This window comes from Chrysemys picta, chromosome 2, assembly GCF_011386835.1.
Source record: "Chrysemys picta bellii isolate R12L10 chromosome 2, ASM1138683v2, whole genome shotgun sequence".
Taxonomy (NCBI): Eukaryota; Metazoa; Chordata; order Testudines; family Emydidae; genus Chrysemys; species Chrysemys picta.
The window spans coordinates 97,790,421-97,814,687 of NC_088792.1; the positions used below are offsets into that span (position 1 = coordinate 97,790,421).

Genomic DNA, 24,267 nt, shown 5'->3' on the forward strand with positions numbered 1-24,267 from the left:
CTGTTTAACTGGACACAGAGCTAAATATGAAATAGAAAATATCTAGACCAATTAAAATGCACACCATTCCATGATCTGCTAAACTACTTAACAAGTACATTTCAACTGCTTTAGCTTTAAGAACTGCAGGGCCAAATTCTGTGCCTCTACCTCTCAGTGGAGTTGTCAGAGGTTTTTTAAGTCAGTGTAAAATGTGTTCTACAGGGACTCATAACTTGTAGGTTTCCAAGTTCAGTCAGGTTCCAATCACCTGTGGACACTTCCATGAGAGGGGAGAACACTTAATGCCTTTCCTTTCCTCCCTCCCATGTCTTTCACATGCACTCTTCAGTATTGATGCTTGTATTGACATCCACTTCCAGTGACAATGAGAGTTGCAAGATTACTTACTATAGCAGTGCTGCTGTAAAGCCTTCCTATCCTGGTGGCACACACAGGCTCAGTGGTGCAAGGTCATTAAGAAATCCTCTCTCTTTTGGGATCTCTTCCCCAGGGACCATGGCTTAATGCGAGAAAGCCCTTCCCCAGAACATTAATGATATCATTGGAGTTTCACTTGCTGGCATCCATTTCGCTGTGCTGTTAGAAATCGGACTCTGGTTTCTTGAAAACTGTAAGTTGTAAATCCTGGATTTTCAAGACTTGATTTATACTACTGAACTCTGGCAGTGCACAAGACACTGGGTATATTTACTGCTGCCATGTTGTAAGCACCTTACGTCAAACCATTGTTTGATTCACACTCCAGGTTTCCTTTTTGGCCACTGCAAGTAGGCTGCTTTAGTAAATCTTCCACCTCTTCTAATTCCAAGTGTGTGGCTCATTAAATCTAACCTTCCACCTTATTTGGGTGGCAAGCTACCAATGTTAACTAGTGTTTTCTACTGATTCCAGCTCATGTCATCTACTGGGATGTTAGGTCATTACTTACTGATTACAGTGATTGCAGGGATAAGCTGTTCAATCATCTCTCCCAGGAACTTGCAGAGGAATACAGCAGGATTGACATTTAATATCCCTCATACTATTAACCAACACAGGGTTATGTGCAGGAAAGGAAGAGAAGAAAGGAGAGGAGGGAAACCCTGCGGAATTATGCTGTAGTACTGTATCATCTCTGCAGACCATGGTCTGTGCTGGATTGTTTAGTTTAGGGCATGAAAAAAAGCTGGCTCCCAGAACTAAGAAACACAACACTGAAATATAGTGCTGGGTGTGAGTAGTTTGTTTCAAATTATGATAGACCATAACAATGTAACTGAAATCCCATTAGTAAACATAGGAAAGGACCATGCCTCCATTACTCAGATAGACCCAGTGTTTAACTGACTGCCTACTTCACATTACAACATACCGAGGACCAACTTAAGCTCTCAGTTACATGGATACAACTCCCATTGGTTTCAGAGCACAATTTGGCCCCGAGCCTTTTAAGGGTCAGTGAGAGATATTCCAAAGTAAAGCCACCTCCCTTAAATTCATTCACTTGGGGCCTGATGAGACTCTGTGGCTATTATGGATTCTCAGCACCTCTCAGGATCAGAACCTTACACTTATTTTGTATGCTACTGTGCCTGAGTATTTTGACTAGAGGTTACTTGGAATATTGCCATCTCACTAAAAATTATGCATGCCCGCACATTTAGGTTTTAAGAACATTTTTGTCACCTACAATAGCTGATTCCATAGAATGTTGTTTCCTTCTGGGCCTGATACTGCAAAGTGAAGAGTGCCCCTGAACTCCCTTTGATTTCAATGAGGGAAGACAAGTCCTCATCATCACCTTGCAGAATTGGGTCTCATATAAATATAATCAATGAGGGACTCAATTCGCAGGGCACTAAAGTACTAAAGACAACATTTCTTGATAGCTAACAACCTCCTCTGAACTCTGACCTCTCAACAGGACTCTGGACATATAACTTCAACTAAGGGGCCAAAGAATAGGTATCATGATTAACACCTATTTTATGGTGAGTTTGAAAGCAAGCAGCAGGACCAGTAACTACCCAAAAGTTAAAACAGGAAATGTGATTCTTATGGAGCTGCCGATTGCTGAATCCTTTTCTTATTCAATCCTTAAAGGACGATTTTTTAAAATTATTTTTTAAAGACCTAGTTGAAGCTGGCTCCAAGAATCAAAGTGGGCATGTGAACTTCCTCTCATTTATTCATCTATCAAGCTTGGTTTCAAGTTACATCATCATTAATATAATAATTTCTGTTATCACTTTAAAGTATGTTCTCAATAACTATCTGATTCTGATAAAGGTAGTCAAGTCTACAACCTACATATGTTTATAATTAGCTTATTTTTTTTAAAGCCAAGTAATAGGTTAATAAGAAATATCAGATTACACTGAAAAGAGCTCATGGGTCAAAAAGTAGACAAAACACATCAAACTGAAAATAAGTACTTGCCTGTCAGAAACCGAAGGAGCTTTTATACAATAACTGCATTGTTTGTAATGCAAACTAAAAAAAATAAAATAAAATAAATCATTTATTGCCACAACTGGACTGAACACAAACATTTTATTTACAATCACCAACAAAGCCCATAAAAACATCATTCGGAAATAAATACCGGCTGAATGCAAACATTTTCAAATCTATTGCAAGCAATAATGTCAAATATAGGTTTACTTTTTTATATTATTGCTCGCAGGTAATGGGAATTCACTGGATTTTGTTCACCAAAAATAAACTAAAAATAAAAAAAAAAACCACCAACGTATTTATACAACAGACTCAATGAAAACATTCAAACTCTAAATAGTATGTGTGTGAGGGGACGGGGATTGGTTGTCAACATTTGTTTTTAAAGGAAGTGTTTTTTAATGTTAAGCTCCATTTATTTGCAAAGCAGAACTTACTATCTAAGGGCCCAATCTACTAAAGTGATAAAGCAGATGCTTAACTTTAAGCATGCAAATAGTCCCACTTAGATGATTACAGTTAAGCACATGCTGGAGCGCTTGCTTGACTGTGGCTCAAAGCTACAGTGAAATTTTTCATAAGGATCAGAAGCCATTGACTCAGCCCCCTTCCTCCATGCAGATAGCCACTGCAGTCAATGAGGCTCCACATATGTGCAGGGTTTCATGCAAGTGCAACAAGTTGAAGGAGCAGAACCTAACTGTGTGCATTTATTACACTTCAGTAAGGCAGATGCTTGGGTACTGTCTCAAATGCCCTAAAAACACCTAATGTTTAAAGCTTTCACATCAAGGAGGAAACATTTATTTTTTTTAAAATCAGGTGATTATTTATTACCATAGTAGGCATCACGTGACCAGCAGAGGAGAAAGAAAAGTCTAGCAGGACAATGGTGTGAGCTGCTCTAACAAGCAGACTCCCTAGAAAGGGCACAAAAAATTCTAGTGATCTGTGCTCAAACCAGTTTATTAACTTTAGACCCCTCTCATGAAAGCTGCTCCCTACTTGACTTCAATGAGACTACTGTGTGCACGGAGCACTTTGCACGATCAGGATCTAAATTAATACACAGATAAATGAACATTGCAGGGAACAGCTCCCTCACCTGTGTGCATCCAATGCCACAAAGGTATTATTGTGTTAGTAAAATGGTGGCGGTAGGGGTGCATTAGGGTAGCCAGGTGTCCTGATTTTACAGGGACAGTCCCTATATTAGGAGCTCTGCCTTATATAAGCACCTATTACCCCCCAACCCCTGTCCTGATTTTTCGGATGGGGAGGCGCATGTGGGAGCATGTCAGTGAAGCTTCATGGCACCAATATGGTATCCGGGTTTATGTCTGAAGCATAGGCACAATTATTCCAGCATAAACGCTAGTAACATGGCAACTATGTGAAAGTGATATTCATTTGTTGTTGTTGTTTATTAATACTTTGTATTCGTGGAGTGGATTCATTCTAAGGGTATTAAATCACAAATAAATGCAAGTTTTTTCATACTCTGACATTACAGTGATAGATTCTCATTCATTCACAAAGTACTGTATAAAAAATCTCCATTAGCAAATTTCTTTTAAGGGTTTTGTTTTGTTTTGTTTTATTCTGGACACTATCCTAGCAGTAAATACAGCATTCATACAAAGAAGGAGGGAAAGGACAGATTTGTAAAGAAATGTACCATAGTAAGATGTGTGTGGTTTTAGTTAATATACACAAAATGAAAACCCAAAGAAGAGACCAAAGGCCTGCAAAAATTCATTCAAAACAAAACAAATACAGCAGTCCCATAAGACATCCAATAGTAGCAAACATGTTTTAAAATTATTACAAAATCATGATTTTTATTTTTGAGCATAGGCCTAAAAAAAGTTTTAATTTACTCCAGTACTGAGACCTTCCATGCAAGTTTCAGCCTGGAGCACATTTAATGGCGGAGTTATAAAGCCCTGAAATTAGAGGTCTATAATGGAAATGCCGGCAGCCCCCGAACTAACACAGTGCTGGCAGGTTAGCACTAGAGTACAGTTTGTGGTTTAAACGACCGCAACGGGATTTGCTGTTGTTGTTCTAAGTAGCGTAATCATGGTAGTTCAGCATAAATGGCCAAAGTGCAAACTATGAGCCAAGCCTGTCAATGGGTCTAAGCCTATGTGAAATAATATGCATTTGGAATCATCACCAACAGGATCGGGCCCCAAACCTATCATCAAATAGTTCTCGATAACATGCATGTACCACAGAGACTCTTAAATAAAACAGAGTTTGTGTATCAGACAATAAAACACCTATTTTTTTTAATGATTCCATACATCATATTTATTTAAACATAGTTACTACTATCAGATGAACTGGACAGTTATTTTCTTTCAGGAACTGCAAAGAAATACTAAAAATAGAGTCTTCCTTGTTTCTCCTGCACAATTGTAAGCTCTGCGTAAAACCCATAAGAGCTTTCAACCTATTTATGACTCAATTGTAAATCTTTTAAAAGACAGTGGAGCCACTCAGAAAATGCCAGTTCACATAGCACCTCCTGGACAGCTGTCACTCAAGTATACGTTACTCGGCAAACTTTGCTAATTAATGTGTTATCCAGAAAGGAAAACACAGTTTTTAGATATATTTATGAGGTGACGGTATGACTGGCAGATGTTGATCTGTAATGGCCACATGCAGGGTCTTGTTTGGTAAACACACCAATGATTACTCAATATATTTTTAAGCAGCCTTACCTTGTTTTAAAAAAGCAGACAACTGTAAATCACAACCATTCTATGTTATTTGGCCTTTTTTGTAAAAAGCCGCAATTCATAAACAGAAACTGAATGTTTGTGCAGCAAATGGTGTGTTATATCAGCTGGTGAAGTTCACTTAACAATTCCAGTATTACAGAACAAAAGATGCAACAGGGAGCTTTCATGCTGCATTAATAAAATTTGTCTCCTGTTACCAAAATTCATTAACATGGCAGTCACATTTGCAGAGAGACAAAACTTTAGCAGACTGGAATTATAAACTTCAGTATTTCTATATTCCTAAAGTTTTAGTATCATTACTTATTTCAGTATGTTATACTTGGACCATATAGACTACTCTAAGAGAAATATCTTAATGCCCTTGAGGAGTAAAGTTTACGTCCATCCATGGCCCAATCCTGTACTGTGGAAGAATTCTAGGGCTGGCTGTATATTAGGGTAGGTCAGACACTCCTGCCCTGAATTTACTTACGATTGACTCAATTAAAAAGCATACCTAACGGCTTAATCCTTAACCACTGAAGTCACAGGGAGCCTTGTCATTGACTTGACTAGATGTAGGGTGTGTCCTACAGCTGTGCGAATAACTGATATTTCAGTTTGCTGGCAGTTCCGAAAAAAATCTAAACAAAATGTGGGTTTGGGTCAAGCAAAACATTTTGTGAGGAGGAAGCAGTAGTGGAGCTTCCCCTCCCCCTTACACCTAAAGCATATAGCATAATGCTTAGGATGCTCACCTGGAAGGGGGGAGACCTGGCTTCAAGTCCCTGCTCCAGAGTGGGGGGATTCTATCCAAGGTCTCCCCCATGTGAGTGCCCTAGCCACTGGACAACTAGTTATAAGCAGGGCCGGCTCCAGGGTTTTTGCCACCCCAACCGGCGCAAAAAAAAAAAAAAAAAAAAAAGCCACGAGTGGAAGTGAGGGACCATCCGCCGAATTGCAGCCAAATAGCTAGACGTGCCGCCCCTCTCCGGAGTGGCCGCCCCAAACACCTGCTTGGCAAGCTGATGCCTGGAGCCGGCCCTGGTTATAAGGGGAGGTACCACACTTACAACCTCCTCCTCCTCAGTTCTGTGAAAGTGGTCTAACTCCCCTTTAGACTGGGAAAAAAAATCAAAACTTTTTGTTTTGACATTTCTGAATTTTCTGAATTTTCAAAATGTTTCTGTTGACCTGAATCTGCATTCTTCAGGAAAAAAAAATATCAATCTGAGTGTTTCACATAAGGGTACCAAGGGTGTACTACATTAGTGTCTCACTGCAGAAAACATTCACAAAAAACCCGATTAATAATAATTCCTTATCCTTATATTTCTCCTCTGAGGATCTCAAAGTGCTTTAATTAATTAAGCCTCACAGCACCCATTTAAGATAGTTAACTACTAATATTCCCATTAACCAGATATGTAAACTAAACAGAGAAAGGTTAAGTGTCTTGACCAAGGATCTCAGCAAGTCAGCAGCAGAACTGGGGATATTAAAAAATAAAAAAAAATAAAAAATAAAAAAAATCCAGAAGTCCTGACTCCTAATTCTCTGATCCAAACATCAGACAACATTGTCAATCATAGCCCATGCGTGCCTACATTGAAGTTGAGCGCACACTATACAGGATTTGCATCAGGGCATTTAAGCATGCATATGTGTAAAAAACTGGGTCAATGTATAAAATCCTATTATTGAAAAGAATACGGTGGACCAGATCCTCAGCAGGTGTAAATCAGCGTAAGTCTATTGACACCACTGGAGCCGTGCGGATTTACACAAGCTGAGGATCTGATCTAACATACTTTAAAAATTGTCAGGGTTGTTCCAGTAGTTAACAAGGAGATACTATGTTCTTATACAGGCAACTCCAGTCACTTGCCTTAGCTGGGGCTGGGCATGCTTTGAATCAAGTGATAGAACCACTGGGAAGGACGACGGGATATGTTCCCTCTAATGTTTAACTATCCTCCTGATCTTCCTCTCAGTACAGCTACAGAATTTGTGCATTTTTCACTTCAGGTCTCCACTATTCTCTTTGGGTGTGTGCACTTTTGTTCAACTCACTGAACAGGGAACCCTGCCTTTGACTGAAAGATTGTGGCCTTGATGCAAGGTGGAGGAGGGGGCCCTCTGAGTTCTCCCAGGGAGGCACAGAGATTCCGATACAGAAAAAAAGAACAGCCATTTTTTCTTCTGTAACAGTCACCAGATTGATTGCCTGAATTTCTTCGCTAAATGCAGAGCTTAATCTGCAGCAATCATAAACCATGGGGCCAAATTCTGTTGTCCTTCTTTGAACAAAATTTCCCTTGACTTCAATGGGAGTTTTGCTTTAGTAAGGACCAATGATTTTAGCTCTTGTAAATTAAACAAAGAAAGGGGTTGGGGGCGCGGAATGGCACAGAGTATGCAAAGTTGCAGAATGAGGTAATCCCTGGGGACAGTTGAGTAAACTCCTCCATTTCTGTAAATCTGCAACCTTTATAGTCACAACTTTGAAATGAATTCATTGGAGGTTCACTTGGGATTTTGGCACCTGCCATTAAAGAACTTCAGGGACGGGGGGAAAAATTTACAATAGACAAGTTTATTTGAAAAACAAGAGAGAAAAAACCCTGCCATTAATTTTGCCAAGGCTACTTTTGTCTCTTTTGTAATAACTAATTATCTAACCAGTGGAAGAGATTTCCATGGTAAAATGCAAAGCATTTGCAATGCTTGCCAGGCTAATCAAGATGATTTCCAAAATGCCAAAACAGGAACTTCCTATAATAAATAACTTAGCAGATTTACATCTTAAATTAGAAAATTTGGAAGAAAAAGCCTATGTCTGAAGCCAAAACAGGGTTTATTATATCCTATCCACTTTTTCTCCTGTTTGCTTTCTTTAGTCTTTCCTGAGAACAAACACAGATCCAGGTGCAAATGCTCAATTCACAAGGAATGCAGTGAACATAAAATTACTGTAGGTTTCGCTGCTAGTAAATCCCTGCTGTTACTCACCATTGGAAGTTGTGCTGGAGGCAACAGCTTTCTCACTGACATCTGTTCGAGTGGAGCATTTCACTATGGAATTCTCAACTTTTTTCTTCTGGGTTGTGGCAGAGCTATGGGACTGGGCCTCCATGATGACTTCTCATTACTTCAGCTCTCCTCGCACGAATACCTGAATAAAACAATAGAGTCATAAACTTCAAATGCCATAAAAAGCTTAGTCAGAAACCTGCCACACTTCTCACCTGAAGAAGAGCCTGCAACACAGCAGCATTAGCAATCCACAGGCCATTTCATGAAGCTCATCAAATCAGGTTTGCATGCATGAGTTCCTGAGGAATTTAAGGAAATGCTAACACCAGAGACAAGCACATTTGCTTTTAAACAGAATCAGCATCATGGTCTAGTCTGCTGCTTTGACAGGAAGGTCCACGTTTTTTAAAACCCTGTAAGAATTTTAATGGACTTGAAGGGGGGTGGGGGTGGAAAAGGCGGGATTTTTTCCCTTTGTCCTGAACAGCTTGGAAGCATGTAGCAGAATTGAGACAAACCATCATCTTACTGTAGAAGCCAAATTTTAATCTTCAGCATTCTCACTACCCCTAATATACAGCAACGAATTACCTCTCCTAGTCTATCTTGCCTTATTAATGTAAACAGCTCTCATTTTGTTTGTTTAAAAACGTAACTCAAACAAAAGCGTATTGGAACAACTCTAGAAAAACCACAGAGAAAGGCAAATGTGATTGCTAGTGACTGATAATGGGAACACTTTCTTGGCATGACAACCCTGAAAATGGAAAGCCATGCAAAAAGCATGTTTAGTTATTCTGCCTTTCACTGATTACTTTTACTGTCATCTGCACTGACTCATCGTTCAGTCATTTTATATCCATTGGATCGCTTCACCGTATTCCTAGAGTTTTCATGTTTGTGACATAAACCTAAGAAATCCAGAGGTTTCCAAGAGGGTAAAATTCTACATGCATCCACTTCAAGGTACCGTGGCTACAGTGATCCTGGTCTGCAAGGAACATAGATATTTCCAAGCTCTTGGCTGTAGCTTAGCTTGACACATGGCAGTCTATTAAAGTAAGCTTTATACAGGTAATCAATATTCAGCACATACGGTGTTTAGACCCAAAGAAGTACAGCACTGCTTATCAGTGCTGTAAGAACTAAAACTAGGACCCATGTTAAAAAAATATATAAATCAGCAAACTTTAAAAAAGGAGTTTTAGATGCTTCCTTTTGTGAGCAGGGTTACAATTATTATAGAAACATGGAGTTAGAAGGGGCGGCAAGGGTCATCTAGTCTAACCCCCACTAAGATGTCAAATAGATATTAAAAGAAAATAAATTGCATTATTCTAGGACTAGATTAGCTCAACTTTTAGCTGAAGTCAACTATGTTATAAGTAAACACCAAACTCTTCAACAAATCACAATGTAACCTATAAAGATATTTAATTACCCTTTTTTGCTACACCCCATATTAACTGATTTCTGCAATTTTGACTGACGCGGTAAAAAATATAACAAATATGCACAAAGCAAAATTGCTGAACCATATAAATGCAGCGCTCTAGTTACCTTTTCCCTGCATTTAATGGGGCACTTTAGTTTAATAGTGCAATAAGATAATCCAAAACACTCATTATTATAAAGTGGGCTCAACGAAAGGCCCAGGTACTAAAGTGAATCACTACTAAGGGGCGTATAGTGGCCCAGAGGACAAGGAACTGGCCTGGTAGTCAGAAGGCCTGTATTCCGTTCCCATCTCTGCCACTGATCCTGGGCAAGCCACTTCACCTCTCTATACCTCAGTTCTCCATCTGTAAAAGTGGGAACAATGATGCTGGCCCACCTTTGAAAAGTCTTTTGAGATCTGTGGCTGAAAGTGCTATATAAGGGCTGAATATTACTGTAATTCATAGAATGATTTCCTGTCTCACCCTGAGCAGGATTTCAGAAGGAGTGTCTGAATACAGGACTGGATGAGCTAAGGAGTAACACATAACTTGGTAAGCTCCGTTCCAACTCCAGCAGTGTACAAGTCCTCAGCAATAACGGATACCGCATTCCTTTCCGAGGCAGTTTGTGTGTCATTTAGGGGAGGGCCAATGAAAGCATAATTCCTGCAGGAGTCTTGCTATCCTGGGGGAAAAGACTGTCCAGCAGCAAACCGCACAGTGGCTAAAGGAATCCATAGGATTTAGAGGCTACTCCCAGAAACCTTCCACTCTTGGGGGGGGGAAATCTGGTAGGAACTTCATAAATTTTAAACTTTCAGCATCTCTCAACACACTTTCCCGCCCTTTTCTCCTGTGTGCTTCTCTGTGGGAGGGCAGTCCATGGCTTTAGTTACCATACCTATCATCTTATCTAGTCCAGCCCCCAAACAGTACCGGAGACAATCCTAATACATATATTTTTAGTGTTTTGTCCATCCGTGTGTTAAATTAATCAGTGGTCTCTGAGAAGGCTAATCTTCCACACAGTTTTCCCAAGGGATTTAGAAAGCTATAACTTTAGTCATCTCAGTTATTTTTCCTCTATTTTGACTTTTAAGGGCCAAATCTTCTAGTCAAGCAACATTCCCACTAGCTTCAATGGGTTTGTTTGCCTGTGTGAGGACTAAGTAGGGACTGCAGAATCTGACCCTTGATTTCTGACATCTTAGCCCACACACTCCCCCTCATGTGGCTAATCCATGTGAAAGGGAACAAATTAATTCAAGAACTCTTCACCACTGTCAAAGCTGTGGAGGCCACACATTCTGCCCCGCTGTCACAGAACCAACAAGGGGAGTGAACCAGCCACAGACAGAGCCAGAAAACGACACAGAGGCCAAGTATCTGCAGTGGTTTCATCCCCCTCAACCATGAAAATCCCGAGACAGCTATGAGGTGGGATTCTTCTTCTTCACTAGTTTCCAGCCTCCTATCACAGCATGGCTGGGACAGTAGCTGCATTAACATTACCTTCTGAGTGCTAATTGTTCAGCTGCCCAAATAAGGAGGTGGGGGAAAAGGGGAAAGAGAGAGGGAGCCACAATTAATTTGCTATATGCAGCATTAGCTTGCCACATATTTTCCTGCAGAGTTTGTGGGCTCAGAGTGGCTCCTGCTCCTTCTTTTGGCTACTTTTTTCACAGCCCATTAGACAGGGTGAGGTTTTTTTTTTTTTAATATAGAGAGAAGTCTAGAGGCTAGAATCCCACTTTTTCCACCACAGTTTTCTCTGTAATTTTGCTCCCCTCTGTACCAAGCCATACCTGGTGCTACAGAGGCCCCTAGTTAGCAACTTACTATTTTAAAGTGCACTTATGGTCAGAAATTTGTAAAACTTGCAACTTGCTAATATAAATATCAGTTCGTTGTGCATGTGTAACAACAACAACAAACCCCGGTTGTTGGCAGGCAGGATCGAACCTGGGACCTTTGTGTATGAGCCTCTAGTCTACAGCATGAAGTAAAAGCCAACTGGCTGTTAAAATGAGTCTGCTCTACAGTCTTAGCTCTCCCTCTTTCTCTACATGGTCTCAGTGCCATTAGATAGGCCAGAACACCACACCCAGGAGGTGTGTGGGTTACACATGCTCTCCACCATATCTACTTAGGCTTTGTCTACACTGGCACTTTTGTCAGCAAAACTTTTGTTGGTCGGGGTGTGGAAAAAAAAAAACCCTTGTCGAGAAAACTTACGTTGATCAAAGTGCCGTTGTGGACAGGGCTATGTCAGCGGGAGACACTCTCCCACCAACATAGCTACTGCCGCTCGTTGCGGGTGGTTTAATTATGCCAGAGGGAGAGATCTCTCCCACCAGCATAGAGCGGCTACACAGGAGACAGTACAGCTGTGCTGCTGTAAGGTCTGTAATGTAGACATAGCCTTAGTTTACACACTGAAGCCTATTTTTATTACTATCTGTATTGCAGAGGCAATTTCACTACAGATAAACAAATTCTGGCTCTTGAATCTAGGGCGTCCCCATCTTGTCACCCTCCTTCCCCTTCTACTCTGCCCCTGACACACACACACACACACACACACACACACACACACACACACACGTTCCAGTGAAGTTAACAAGAGTTCTGCTCGCATAGAGATTGCAGCATTAGACCCTCAGTTTTAAACTATGTTCTGATACTTTATCAAATGTGGTGATGTGCTTGGCAGAAACAATAGCCTGATTCTCATATAGCAGACTGAGTGTGCAAGGCTAACCATTAGAAAACTCACGTTTGGACATGTTTGCTGACATGGAAGCCATCAATGGAAAATAAATATGGAACCTCAAGATATCATTTTTACAGACTCACACTTCTAACCACAGTTATATTATGGGTCTAAACTTGACTTCAGTAGGAGCTGCAGGCCCCCAACACTTTTAGATTCACTGTCGTCAACCTCAGATGTGATTTTTTCCCCTCTCAGAAACTGTAATGAAATATGGAAATCACAGTCTATTGAAAAAAAACCCACATAATCAAAGGTCCCGGACAAAATAAAGTTTTATTTCCATGTTGATCACTGACAAAAAGGTTTTGAAAAACATCCAGGCTGAAGTACTTTGCACTTTCAAAATATTATATGGTTTATTCATTTATTTATTTATTTATAGTGTCTACAACTCCCCATGCATTTGGCTCAGTGACTTCCTTTCCCCCAGCCTTGAGACATTACATACATATTTTTCAAAACTTGGAAAGCTGTTTTTCAATGGCTATTCTCTATCTGCATGTGCATATGAATGATGACTGCAACGAAGAGAAAATGCTATAATGTTATATGGCTAAAGCCTGAACTTTCATAGGTAAACAGAGGGATAAACATTCCTTCCTGAAAGCAAACATTCACGGCTTTTTCCCATTCAACCATGCTTGAACCTTTTGTACTTTTCCCACAGGCCTGAACCCATTGCACAATTAATTCCAGACTCCCATTTTAAACCTGATCCCTCTCATACCAGCAACCTGTCTGCAGGTGTGTCTCTACTTTTTAAATCATAAATAGGAACCTTCCTCAATTTCATATTAAATTGAAGAGATTTTAACAAGCAGCTGCCAATAATAAACTAATTAAAGGAAGAATACCATCACTTTTAATTTGAATGTCAACAAAATGGTAATAATACCTATTTCTTACAATAAAATTCACTAATAAGTAAGTTCAACTAATATAATTACCAATGTGTGTGTATTCACCATAGTAGTAAAAACAATCATATGCATATTGTGGGGGGGAAATCTCCCCACTTACACCAGTGCAACCTCACTGAAATCAACAGGGTTGAACCACTGCAAGAGAGGAGAATTTGGCCCTTCATAAGCATATTTACGGTAGTTTCATTTTCTTTTAAATCTTACCCTCTTTGTTCTTTCTCCTCTCTGAATTTCTGGTTTTAAGGGCCAGATCTTGCACACCTTTGCTCCTTCAAGTATCTTTTACTCATACAAGAAGTCTCACTGACTTCAATGGGACTACTTGCCTAAGTAAGGGATTACAGCATCCAGCCCCTAAATTGCTTATTGATTTGCATGTTAGTTTTATGTTTCCTCTATACTATAACCACTTGCTGCCTCCTTTTGTTTTCTTATTTGCTTTGTCCTTTAATGTATTGTCGCTTTTTTAATTCCTTTCCCGGTTTTATTTGATGCTGCTGTAGTTGTATTCAATTCATTAACAAGTGGTTTGCATCCACTGAGAAGAGCAGTCTGAAATAGCAGTGTCACAGCATTCATCATCATTACATCAGCAGTAGGGAAGTTCATACTGATTGCTATCAGCATCCACAGTGCCCCAATCAGTGTGCAAGCAAACATAGCATCTTTAGTTGTTCAGAAATTACTCTGGGTATTTGGGGTGTTCGAATGTACCACTTTGATCCACCCTACTGGAAGCAGTCTTTGGGGATACGATAAATCTCAAACAGCGAAACTGTGTGAAAGTGAAAAACACAAGGGGAGGCATGGAGAACAATCAGGAAATTACACAGTCTCTTTCAAGCATAAAGGACTCTTTATCAATTTTATCAGAACTGGTCACACTATTCCTTGGGAATATTCAAGAATAAGAAAATTCTGTCTTGTTCAGCTACATTCAAATGCAAAATTTCCATGAGAATTTTATGCTGTTATGTGAGCGCTATTTTACATTGATTTATACAAGCTTGATTCAGGTATGTTTTACTTCCAAAGCTCTCTTAAATTTTAGCATTGCTTCACATCAAACATGAATGCAAAGTCACACTCACACAGTTACGCTTGATAATTCCTCCCCCAAAATATAAATGATTCATGCATTTTATCAAACACATTTCAATTGTAAGATTAAGCTTTTGGTATACTTCACCTTCCATATAGGTGTAATAATTAATTCAGATACTATGAATTTCCAAAAAAGTTAGATCATTTTATATCTTTTTAAGGCCTCATTAGTTTGGTTACGACTTCCAACTTCCATGAATGACCTGTGGGCCAAATTCTGATCTGATTTATATTCTGTGAAACCTCATTGGTCAGTATAGGGCTGCATCCAGTATAAGATGGGGCAAAATTTGGACTCATATTCATTAAATACAGAAATATAATATAATGCTGGTGATATGTAACTGGAAAAATCTTACTCTTCGCAACTCTTCATTTTCTCTTTAATTTTCATGCATGTTCTAAAACTGCCTCTCTTGAGAATTACATAGTCCTTATAAACCTGTGCTGAATTTTAAAAAAAATGTAAAAATAATGCTAGAATCAAATAGGAAAGTTTTGCTGTTTGAATTTGAAAAAAAAAATAAAGCTACACAGCAATGATTGTAATAGTACAACCTTTCCAAATTTATGCGCCTGCTGTACTTTCCTATGTATTACTTCCCTTTGATTCCCACCCCGCCCCCTCCTCCATGTACAACTGAAGATTTTAAAACAACTCAACCTAAAGCCTGATTAATGATGATCTGATCTGTTCCTGATAGGCTAAATAGCTAGTGGCAACAATAATACAGGATCACAAACAACAAAGGCAATCAGCTAGGCAAAGCAGCACTATTATCAGCCCCATGATTAGGACCCTAAGTGAGAAATTATTCTATGGAGCACACTGAACTATTGAACAAGTGTAACTGATGCTTTCCTCTAGAGGAATTACATATATTTACACCTCCCAGGAGATAGATAGATAGATAGATAGATAGATAGATAGATAGATATAATTGTTTACATATCAATATTAGATATATATATATGATATGTAAAAATTACAAGTTTGTTAAAATATTTTAAAACATACAGATCTTATAGAACCAAACAAGTTAACAGCAACACTTTATTCTGAAGAAACCCCTGACTTAGTTTTTCCTCTGTTCCATTTCACTTGTAATAATATATAAGTACATTATGTGTACTTCTGTTACTGGGGTTTAGGAAGCTGTTAGGTAAAATTCCAATTAAATATTTATCCTATTACCAGAGATTAAACTCTCTGTCAAAATAAAATAGCTTTCCACAGAAAAAAACTGTGGAAGATCTGATTCTTGTTTTCTTACCCAGGCAGAGCTCTGCTGAGTGGGAGCTTTGCCTGAGTAAGAACTGCAGAATGTGGTTCTAACTGTCCATTGTCTGACTAACAGCCCTATCTTCTGTCCCTTACTCACATAAGGAGCTCTCACTAAGCTAAATGAGGACAACTCACATGAGTAAGGACTGCATAATCAGGCCATCACATTATAGCAGTTTTAAATAATGTGGGGCGGTATGCATCTTTGGGGGTATATATATTCGTAACCCATTCAATATCCAGTTGTCTTAAAGCTATGCAACTAAACTTATCAAAGGAAAAGCAGCTCCATGAACTCCATGTCTAACAGAACACTATTTGAATTATAGAGGCTTTGGATTCCTCTTTTTGCTCTATTCTAACTTCTGGCCTACTTATATAAAATCCAGGCTAGATAGAACAGAAGCACTATTTATTTTTAAATAGAATATGAATCCATAAATGTTATTTATAAACAAAGAAATAAATTCCTTTTTTCAAGTCTTTACTTTAGTAAGTGATTTTTTTTTTTTACAGGGTGACATACTAGCTATTAACAACATAGACTTGTTCATTTAAAACTGTGATATCGCCTGAAGGGTCAGAATAATCTGTGCTATTGCCTAATGTATTATAATCCTATGTCCTTATGTTTAAAACTCTTAAACAGAAAAACAATCTTAGGCAAAGTAGTTGTAGTCTTAAAAAAATTAGCATAGAAAAAAATCTCAGTTCTTGGTGTTTATACAATAGGTTTCATTAAAATAATTGGCTATATTTTAAATTTCTCTTCTAAAACTATGCATAGTTTTTGCCTATGCCCTTTATGTACGAAACTAATAAATCTAAAATCATGAGAAACCCTTAAATATCAGCAATGTAATTTCCTTCTGCAAAGCAGGGGTTCTATAAAATCTGATCTTGGTCACTCATAATGTGGATTTGAAAGGATGAGAATATGCCACAGAGGAAGACAATCAGCAACTCTTGCTGTGTTGATAACAAGCCCTATGACTTCCTCTGCTGATACTGTTATTAGCACTGAAAACACTTGTGGTGAGGATATGGTGTGGTTTTTCCCTCTTCTCTTGCCCTTTCTCCAGAACAGGATGGTAAAACAAATTACAAACACCTGTAATGGATGTGCTTTGTGTCATGGTATATTTAGTTCATCAAACAAAAGGTCACTGCAACTACAGCTACCACAGAAAAATGCAGAGATATTCTTATAAGAGCACTAGCGCTACATGTGAATTCCAGTAGCATGATCATTTTCTTCAGACTTATTGTTTTTGATCATCAATCCCAATAAATGAAGTTTCCTTAGAATCCAAACTAGATCTATATATCAATGTCAATCTATAGAGCAACTGAGCTCAATGAAGAATATATTTAACATACATCAGCCCAGACAACACATACATAATGCAACTATTGCTTAGGATGTATCTTCTGTTTCCAACTTAAGGATATACAAATCACAGAAGAAAAGCCTGTATACCACATTTTACAATTAGCATTTTTAAACAAAATTAAAGAACTCAAGCAAAATGATTTTGGAAGTCCAATATTCTAATCACCAATTTCCAATTCCTGCAATTCTGCTTATCTACTCAACATACGTTAATGTTAAGGATGACTTGATCCAGAAAGCAGGATTTCACATTCTTACCCAACACAGATGTTTTAACCTTACCAGTAAAGAGCTATGAAAGCTACAGGCCTCCAAGAAGAATTTAAAGTGTAAAATGTAGTTTATAAAACTTTATCTTCAGCTTTTAAACTTTATTTTAGGTTTTACACCTGTCTCATTGTAGCAGTAAAACAGTATCAGGATTCCTTGCAGTTTCTGCAACCTCACAAAACTGCAATAGGACAATTCTACCTTGCTGCAATATAAATTACCTTCCAGTCCACTTAGGCTGTACACACAATATAATCACAGAATTCTACTGCTGTCTTATTTTCCAAGAAAAACCATTCATAGAGATTCATGGTTCAAAGTGCCAAGTCACACCACACCAAGCCACATGTCCTATTAGTTAAGATCTTTAGTGCTAGAATTTCATATTAATATACACAGTTCAGAACAGCAGACATTGTACTGAAGTGACATTGGTTTAATCTGTGTTTCTGACTATTCGGTTTCAGGTATTCATACATCTTATTTAATGAAGGCTTTTCTTTAGGCAGCTGGATGAGGTATTTTTACACCCAGTTGATTTTTCCTGACATTACCAGATTTGTACATAAGAGAAAACATGGTTCTAGACCAAAAACATCCAAATATACTTTGTTCTCATTCATCACAAGGGTAATTTGATTCTTCAGTCCTAATCCAAATAACAGGTACTCAACCTAAAAAAGATGTAAGTATTTTGGACTCAGTTAAGATAAGAGGCCACGCGAGGGGGAGGGGGGGGAACCAATCGATGTTAACAAAAACAAAATAACTACAACTATAGTGGAAATTTCAAATACTATAATCATGAAATAAAATCTGATAATGTGTTCTGAACATAATCTGTGCTGATACTCAGGAAGTGTGTAGTCAAGAATAACAAGGTGTACTCTATCCCAATTAATTAGTTTCTTTTTAAAGTATAAACAAACTATTAGGCAACAGTAAAATCAATTGATTAGGATTTAGATTTTTTTTAAAAAGAGACACAGCAGCTCTTCAGATCAAAACCAATTTAATGTACTTTCAGTTTAATGCAGGTACAATTTATACACTGCATGCCACAACAAAACCACAGTATGATGCCAACACAGTCTTTAAGAAAGTTTTCCCCTAAATCTCTACAGAAAGCAGACTTAAAAGAAAGCAGGGATTAGAGTGAGCTAGAAGGTAGGGAGGGGACTTACCTCAAACCTAGCCAAGCGGAAATCAGAGCAGTAATTCTACAAATCGGCAGAGTACACTTTTAGAGCTATAATGGTGTGAAGAAGTGCTGGGCAGCATTGCCTGAAGGCAGCACTAATACACTGATGACTAATGACGGGGCCACGCAGACAATGAATTTGGGGGTTGAAAACCAACAGAAACCGTGCAGTACCTTGACAAATGGGCTTTCACAATTTCATTCACTGAATAACCTTTAAACACAAAATTGGCTCAAGTTCTCTTGGGAATAACATGACACATGTTGTTGGACAATGATATAAGTATTTTCCTTTTTAATTAAGACTATTACACCAAATACATAAACATGATTATACTGAATGAAATATAGGTGTTAACTATTTACCAGCTAGAGGAGAAGTTAGGACACAGAATTTAAAGTACTTTCCTGAGGCCCAGCAGTCCCCAATATCAAACTAAATAAATGTCTGCAATTCACCCTCTGCGGAAAATATTTACTTTTTGTTAAAATTTTGCTGGAACGAGGTGAGGAAACACCTCTTAAAGATGCATTACAGCAGTCTATCAATCAATCAGTAACAAGATGCTCAAAAATGATGTAGTAAAAGATACACTTGGAATTACAACTGAAAAAGTCTAATTTTAAAGACACTACTCAAAGTCAAGCCATCATAAAACAAATCAAGCTCCATGTATGCTTTGCAGCCTTGGGTAATCATAAACACATTAAAACAACAGTATCACGCTTTAAAGGGGCTTTTTTTCAGTGTAACTTGACTTTCAATCTGAAAACAACAATTTTGGCTATTTTTACAGACAGAATGAAATATCTAAAGTGTCTCTAAATTAACAAGTACCACTTACTCCAGACAGCATTGCCTTTAGCAGCTCCTAAAAACTTCAGAAAAGGATCTTTAAACAGGAAGCTTAGTGAGCTCATAAAACTGTTGTTGGAGCCAGGAACACATAGCATATTTAATCTGCAAACTGTGAGAGTCTACAATGATTTCAGCAAGATCTGAGGCATGCCCTCAAGGTTTGCTGGGATCTGGGATTAGGGAGTTGATAAGAACCTCTACTGCCCATGGACATGTTTTTCTTCTGCAGTTAAACACAAATGCATAGAGACGTTTGACTGCTGCTTGGCGTTACTGCTCAAGTTATATAAAAGCTTTGCAGCTCCTTTTGCTGTCAATATATCAAAGTTAAAAAAAATCATCAAAGTGTGAAATTTCATTTAAAGTCTGTGCCAGTCTACAACTCTATTTCACAGACCTATCAAATAAAAGTAAAGATGAAAAATACACTGAAAGTACTTGAAAAGTTTTCAGCAGCCATGCCCTATTTTTGTTTATTCTGTCTCATTTTATTTGATTTAAAATTATAACAAATCAATGCACAAATAAAAATGACAAAATCTAAGGCAGTGGCGGGGGGGGGGGGGTGGTCTATAAAACCTGTAGTTGAAAGTCAATTTAAAGTCATTATTAGAGCTGAACCTTTTGTTGAATAAAAAGCTTCCTCTATAGCCATTTTAGCATTTTAATTACCTAGCTGCAAGTTGGCAGAAAATTTCTTGACTCTTCCAAAACAATCAGAATGACTACAAAATATGAGTGCTAGCAAAACTAAAGCCTTCTTCAAAGTATTCTTTAGCTAGGGATTTACAACAATTGCATAAAGAAGAAAAGTCTGACTTTTAAGATAATCTACTATAGTCTAAAAGCATTAACATTCCATTACTAAGGTTTTCCTAAAGATTTCATGACTCATTGATTCACTTTTCCTTCAAGTCTTCTTTTTCTTAGTACATTACAGTCTCCATATAGTTAAGTGCATGCAACCTTGATCATTAAACTGCTTCCTTTCATAATTCCCTCCTCCTCCCCCCAATGGATCTTGCTTTAATAAGCATCAGATACCTTATTTACTGGGAAAAGATTACTAACTTTTCAAGAACACTTTGCAACCAAACAGATTTCACTTCTTACTTGAATTCAAAGAGTCAGGATCAAACCAGCTGCTGGGTGCAGGGGGAAATAGTTTTACCAAAAATAAGAGAGAAAGTGTAATTCAAACTTTCCAAAGTTAGCATACAATTGATAACTGAAAAGCAATTTTATTAAGTAACTTACAAAAAGAAATAAATTCTACTAACAATTTTAATGGAGGAGTCTTAATATTTTAGTTTATATACCAGCTAATCCAAAATAAAAATAATTAAGAAATTAAACATGGAATGTTTATAACACAACTACAAAATACCTCATTTTCATTTCAAAATATACCTTCAGATATGAACTTTACATGCATTGCTAAATGTTGTGTTGGCTAATGCATACATTTCAAGCACAAAACAGGAGTCAACTCATTAAGGAAAATACAGGTAATTCTTTGTTTTGTGCTACTTGGGCAGGAAAATGCTTTGGAAAACAGAATGCCATACTGAAAGCCATGTGCAAGAAATGCACAGATTTACTTCCTTTACTCTTGTTTTTTTTTTTTTTTTTTTTTTTTAAAGAACTATATACACTAAAACAGTGCCTTTTCCCCACACATTAGATTTCTCAACCACATGATCTTTAGTGTAAAAGAAATGATCTTCCGCTTGTCTCATAGATAATGTTATTTAATGTTTGCTTTAAATTTGAGTGTAGACTAGCCAACTAAATGCATTATGTACTAGCTTGTTAAACCCAAAATTTCATTATATAAACCAATTCTGAGCATACTTCATATAGTTTACATTGTTAAATTCATTCACCATTACATTTAATATAATCCCTCAACTGAAATCCTGTGGTATATTCAGAACTATTTTTACATTTTAATGTTACTCTTCTTTGAAAACATAGCATTTTTCTCCCTTCAAAAATAATCTTGACATATGTAATTAAGAAACTGTCAGATCATTATTAATTTTTAATAAAGGACCTAAATGAAATAATTATAGGAATCAATCAGTGAGGTACCTTTCAAAATTACAATGCAATTGCACAAATATTCAAAATACTTAAGGCCCATTCTTGTGGATCTCAATTCATAATCTCCCAAAATACCAAACCATAAAGAGTTGTATAACACAAAGAAATTTAGTGATTTCTAAGTATTAAAGAGACTTAAATGGTTCCCATATAGATACATATATCAGGCATGTAGAGACACACAGTGAGAGACTCTGGCACCCTTTTAAAAAGATTTGTTAATTTAATTAGCCACATATTTCAAAGGCTTTGAACCATTTTTAGATTGGAGTTCTTCTGTGATCCAACATGAAGGAAGTTAAATAAGCATGATGAAACTTCAAAATAAAAATATGCTTTATTAACCCTTGAAAATAAAGTGTGGTGCATGGTATGCACTGCTAGCTAGCACTCCTCTGGTTAATTAGACTTTAAACATTATATACCTAGTGGACAACCATCCATACCTTTGACTAAAAAGGCTCTTTTACTTAGATATCCATACAGTCCATCATGTCAAACAGAAGTGGCAGCTGGAAAATGTGGAACAGCTGGCAAAGAGCTGAGAGAAAATGTTTTACATAAATATATCTACATATAAACTGGCAGAAGGCCACAAACACTGTACCCAAAGGACTGGCTCAAAACTATACACCAGAGGGTTAAAAAAATGGAAGGGCGGTGTGGAGGGGATTCCTTTTACCTTTTCTTTTCACGTGGTTCCAGGACTAGGAAGCTGCACATTTAGAGGTGTGTGTGTGTGTGTGTGTGTGTGTGTTTATATCATCTAGGTTGGAAGAAGAGCAACTGTGCAAACAACCTAAGTTTACAGGCTAATTAAAACAACCTCATATCCACTTTCCTAAAATGCTTTAAAGTTATTTGATGGAAGAACATGCAGAGGTCCTAATACGGATTGGTTTGTGGCAAATCATATGCGCTCTCCTTCTTCTCCATTCCTCCACCCCCCAAAAAAGTCGAGAAAGTAACTGTCGGGAGTGATTCATACTCAATCCCTCCCCGTTGCAATATTTTTCTCCATACATTGCGAGGGGAGAAGGAAGGAGAACGGGGGAAATTGTAGAGGGTGTATAGATCCCAGCAGTTTGGTGTATGCAGCTTTCCAAGTTCCAAAGGCAGCACTCACAACAACAAAATCATAAAGAGAAGGCACAACTTTCACTTTTCCTCTGTTATGAACGAGACGCCTTCCCCCATCCCACTCCCAAACCGTTCCCCTGAAACTCCTGCAGATTAATCAAAACAGAGTAATAGGAAACGAACCTCCGTCTCCTTTTCTCTCCCCAAAACTAACACACACATCTGAGTCCTTCCACCTATCCAGACAGCACAGGGTGTTTGCTACAGCAACAAAGTTTCAGCCAAAGAAACTGGCATGAAAATAACAAGCAATTTCTTTGGGGGAAAAGCAGCTGCTGCATGCAAATCTGTAGTTCAACTGTGGGACATTACGCCTCAAAATCCTTTCGGAGTGCAGTAGGGCAGGCAGAGAGAGAGAGAAAATACTTACATATTATTGTATAGTTTGGGGGGTTTTTTGGCTTTAAGTTAAGGACAGTTTGACAGCCATTTTTTGGTGAGATCTCGGATAGTCTCCCGCTCCCCACTCTTCCAAGTTAAAAAAGAGAGAGAGAGAGAGAGAGAGAGAGCTCGGAAATGAAAATAAAGTGCCCCAAACCTCTGGCTTCTTGCAACCATTGTGCAGAGCCCATTAAACAAAGAAGAACTTCTTGCAAAACTCAGTACACGTACCTGCTGCTGCTGCTTCTGTCAAGCCCCCCAAACTTCCCATAGAAAAGGTAGGGCTGCTGTGTCTCACACGCACAGTGCATGCAGTGGGGATCTCTCTCCTCTTTTGCAGAGCTTAACAGGACCGACCCCAAAGGATGAAAGCGGGCATTTTGCTTCTGTTTGGGCGGGGGGGGGGAGGATGGATTGAGAGAGAAGAGGCCGGGCGGTGTGTGTGTGTATTGGTTGTTGTTTTATTCCTGCCCTCCTCCCTCAAAGAGAGAGAGACAGAAAGAGAGAAGCCCTCTCCGTTTGTGTGCGCGCGGATCCGACATCAGTTTCAGTGATCTTGTAATCTGATCCCTTCTGACTCACCCGCACTGACTGACATTTCTGATTTGGTTCAACAAAGGGGGGGGGGAGAGAGAAATCTACCAGAGTGTATCAAAAAACTTGCATCGGAAGGGCCCCCCCTTCCCTCTAACCAACCCATATAAATTGCATTATAGCCCCCTACCCTTTTTTAAGTCCACCAAAGGAGAGGAATAAAAACACTCTGCTCCGATACTCACGTGTTGGAAAAGTTGTCCCTTTCGCCTTCCTCTCTCTCTGTCTCTCCTTTCCTCCTCCTCCTCCTCGTCCAAGTTTTACAGATGTTGCAGGACTCCTCTCCGCCACCACCCCCTCCTCCCCTTCTCTCTTTCAATACTCCACTCTTAGTCCAGAGGAGGGGAAAAGAGCTTCAGGGAAGGGCACATTGCTGGTTCAACCCCCCTGCACTGCGGGTAGAGAGGGGCACTAAACTTTCTGGAATGAGGAAAGATCTTCCCCCTCCCTTACTTTTGTCTGACTCCCTTCTTTGGATTTGCCCGGTGGAAGTGCTACAAACGTGAGGGTCACCCCCTCCCCTCCTCCTGTACACTGGGGAATGTAGGAATATTTCGGTGAGGAGGAGGGAAGTCAGACCGAAGTC

The 24,267-nt window shown here is 38.6% G+C and overlaps 1 protein-coding gene across 7 annotated transcripts in view; it reads right to left on the bottom strand.

Moving 5' to 3' along the window:
- The window catches only part of GLI3 (GLI family zinc finger 3), a 244,377-nt gene extending 220,316 nt beyond the window's left edge, over positions 1-24,061 (bottom strand). For 3 of the 7 annotated variants that reach the window (XM_065583838.1, XM_065583839.1, XM_065583836.1), the window contains exons 1-2: positions 23,867-24,006; positions 8,187-8,349 (exon numbers count right to left, since the gene is read on the bottom strand). In XM_065583838.1, the coding sequence (XP_065439910.1) occupies positions 8,187-8,310 (124 nt within the window). In that variant the 5' untranslated portion in view covers positions 8,311-8,349; positions 23,867-24,006. Of the gene's footprint in view, positions 1-8,186; positions 8,350-8,422; positions 8,530-23,318; positions 23,609-23,866 lie in introns of those variants that run through there. The other 4 variants (XM_042844778.2, XM_065583840.1, XM_024106445.3 and 1 more) reach the window with 4 other exon arrangements.
- Positions 24,062-24,267: the final 206 nt, after the last annotated feature.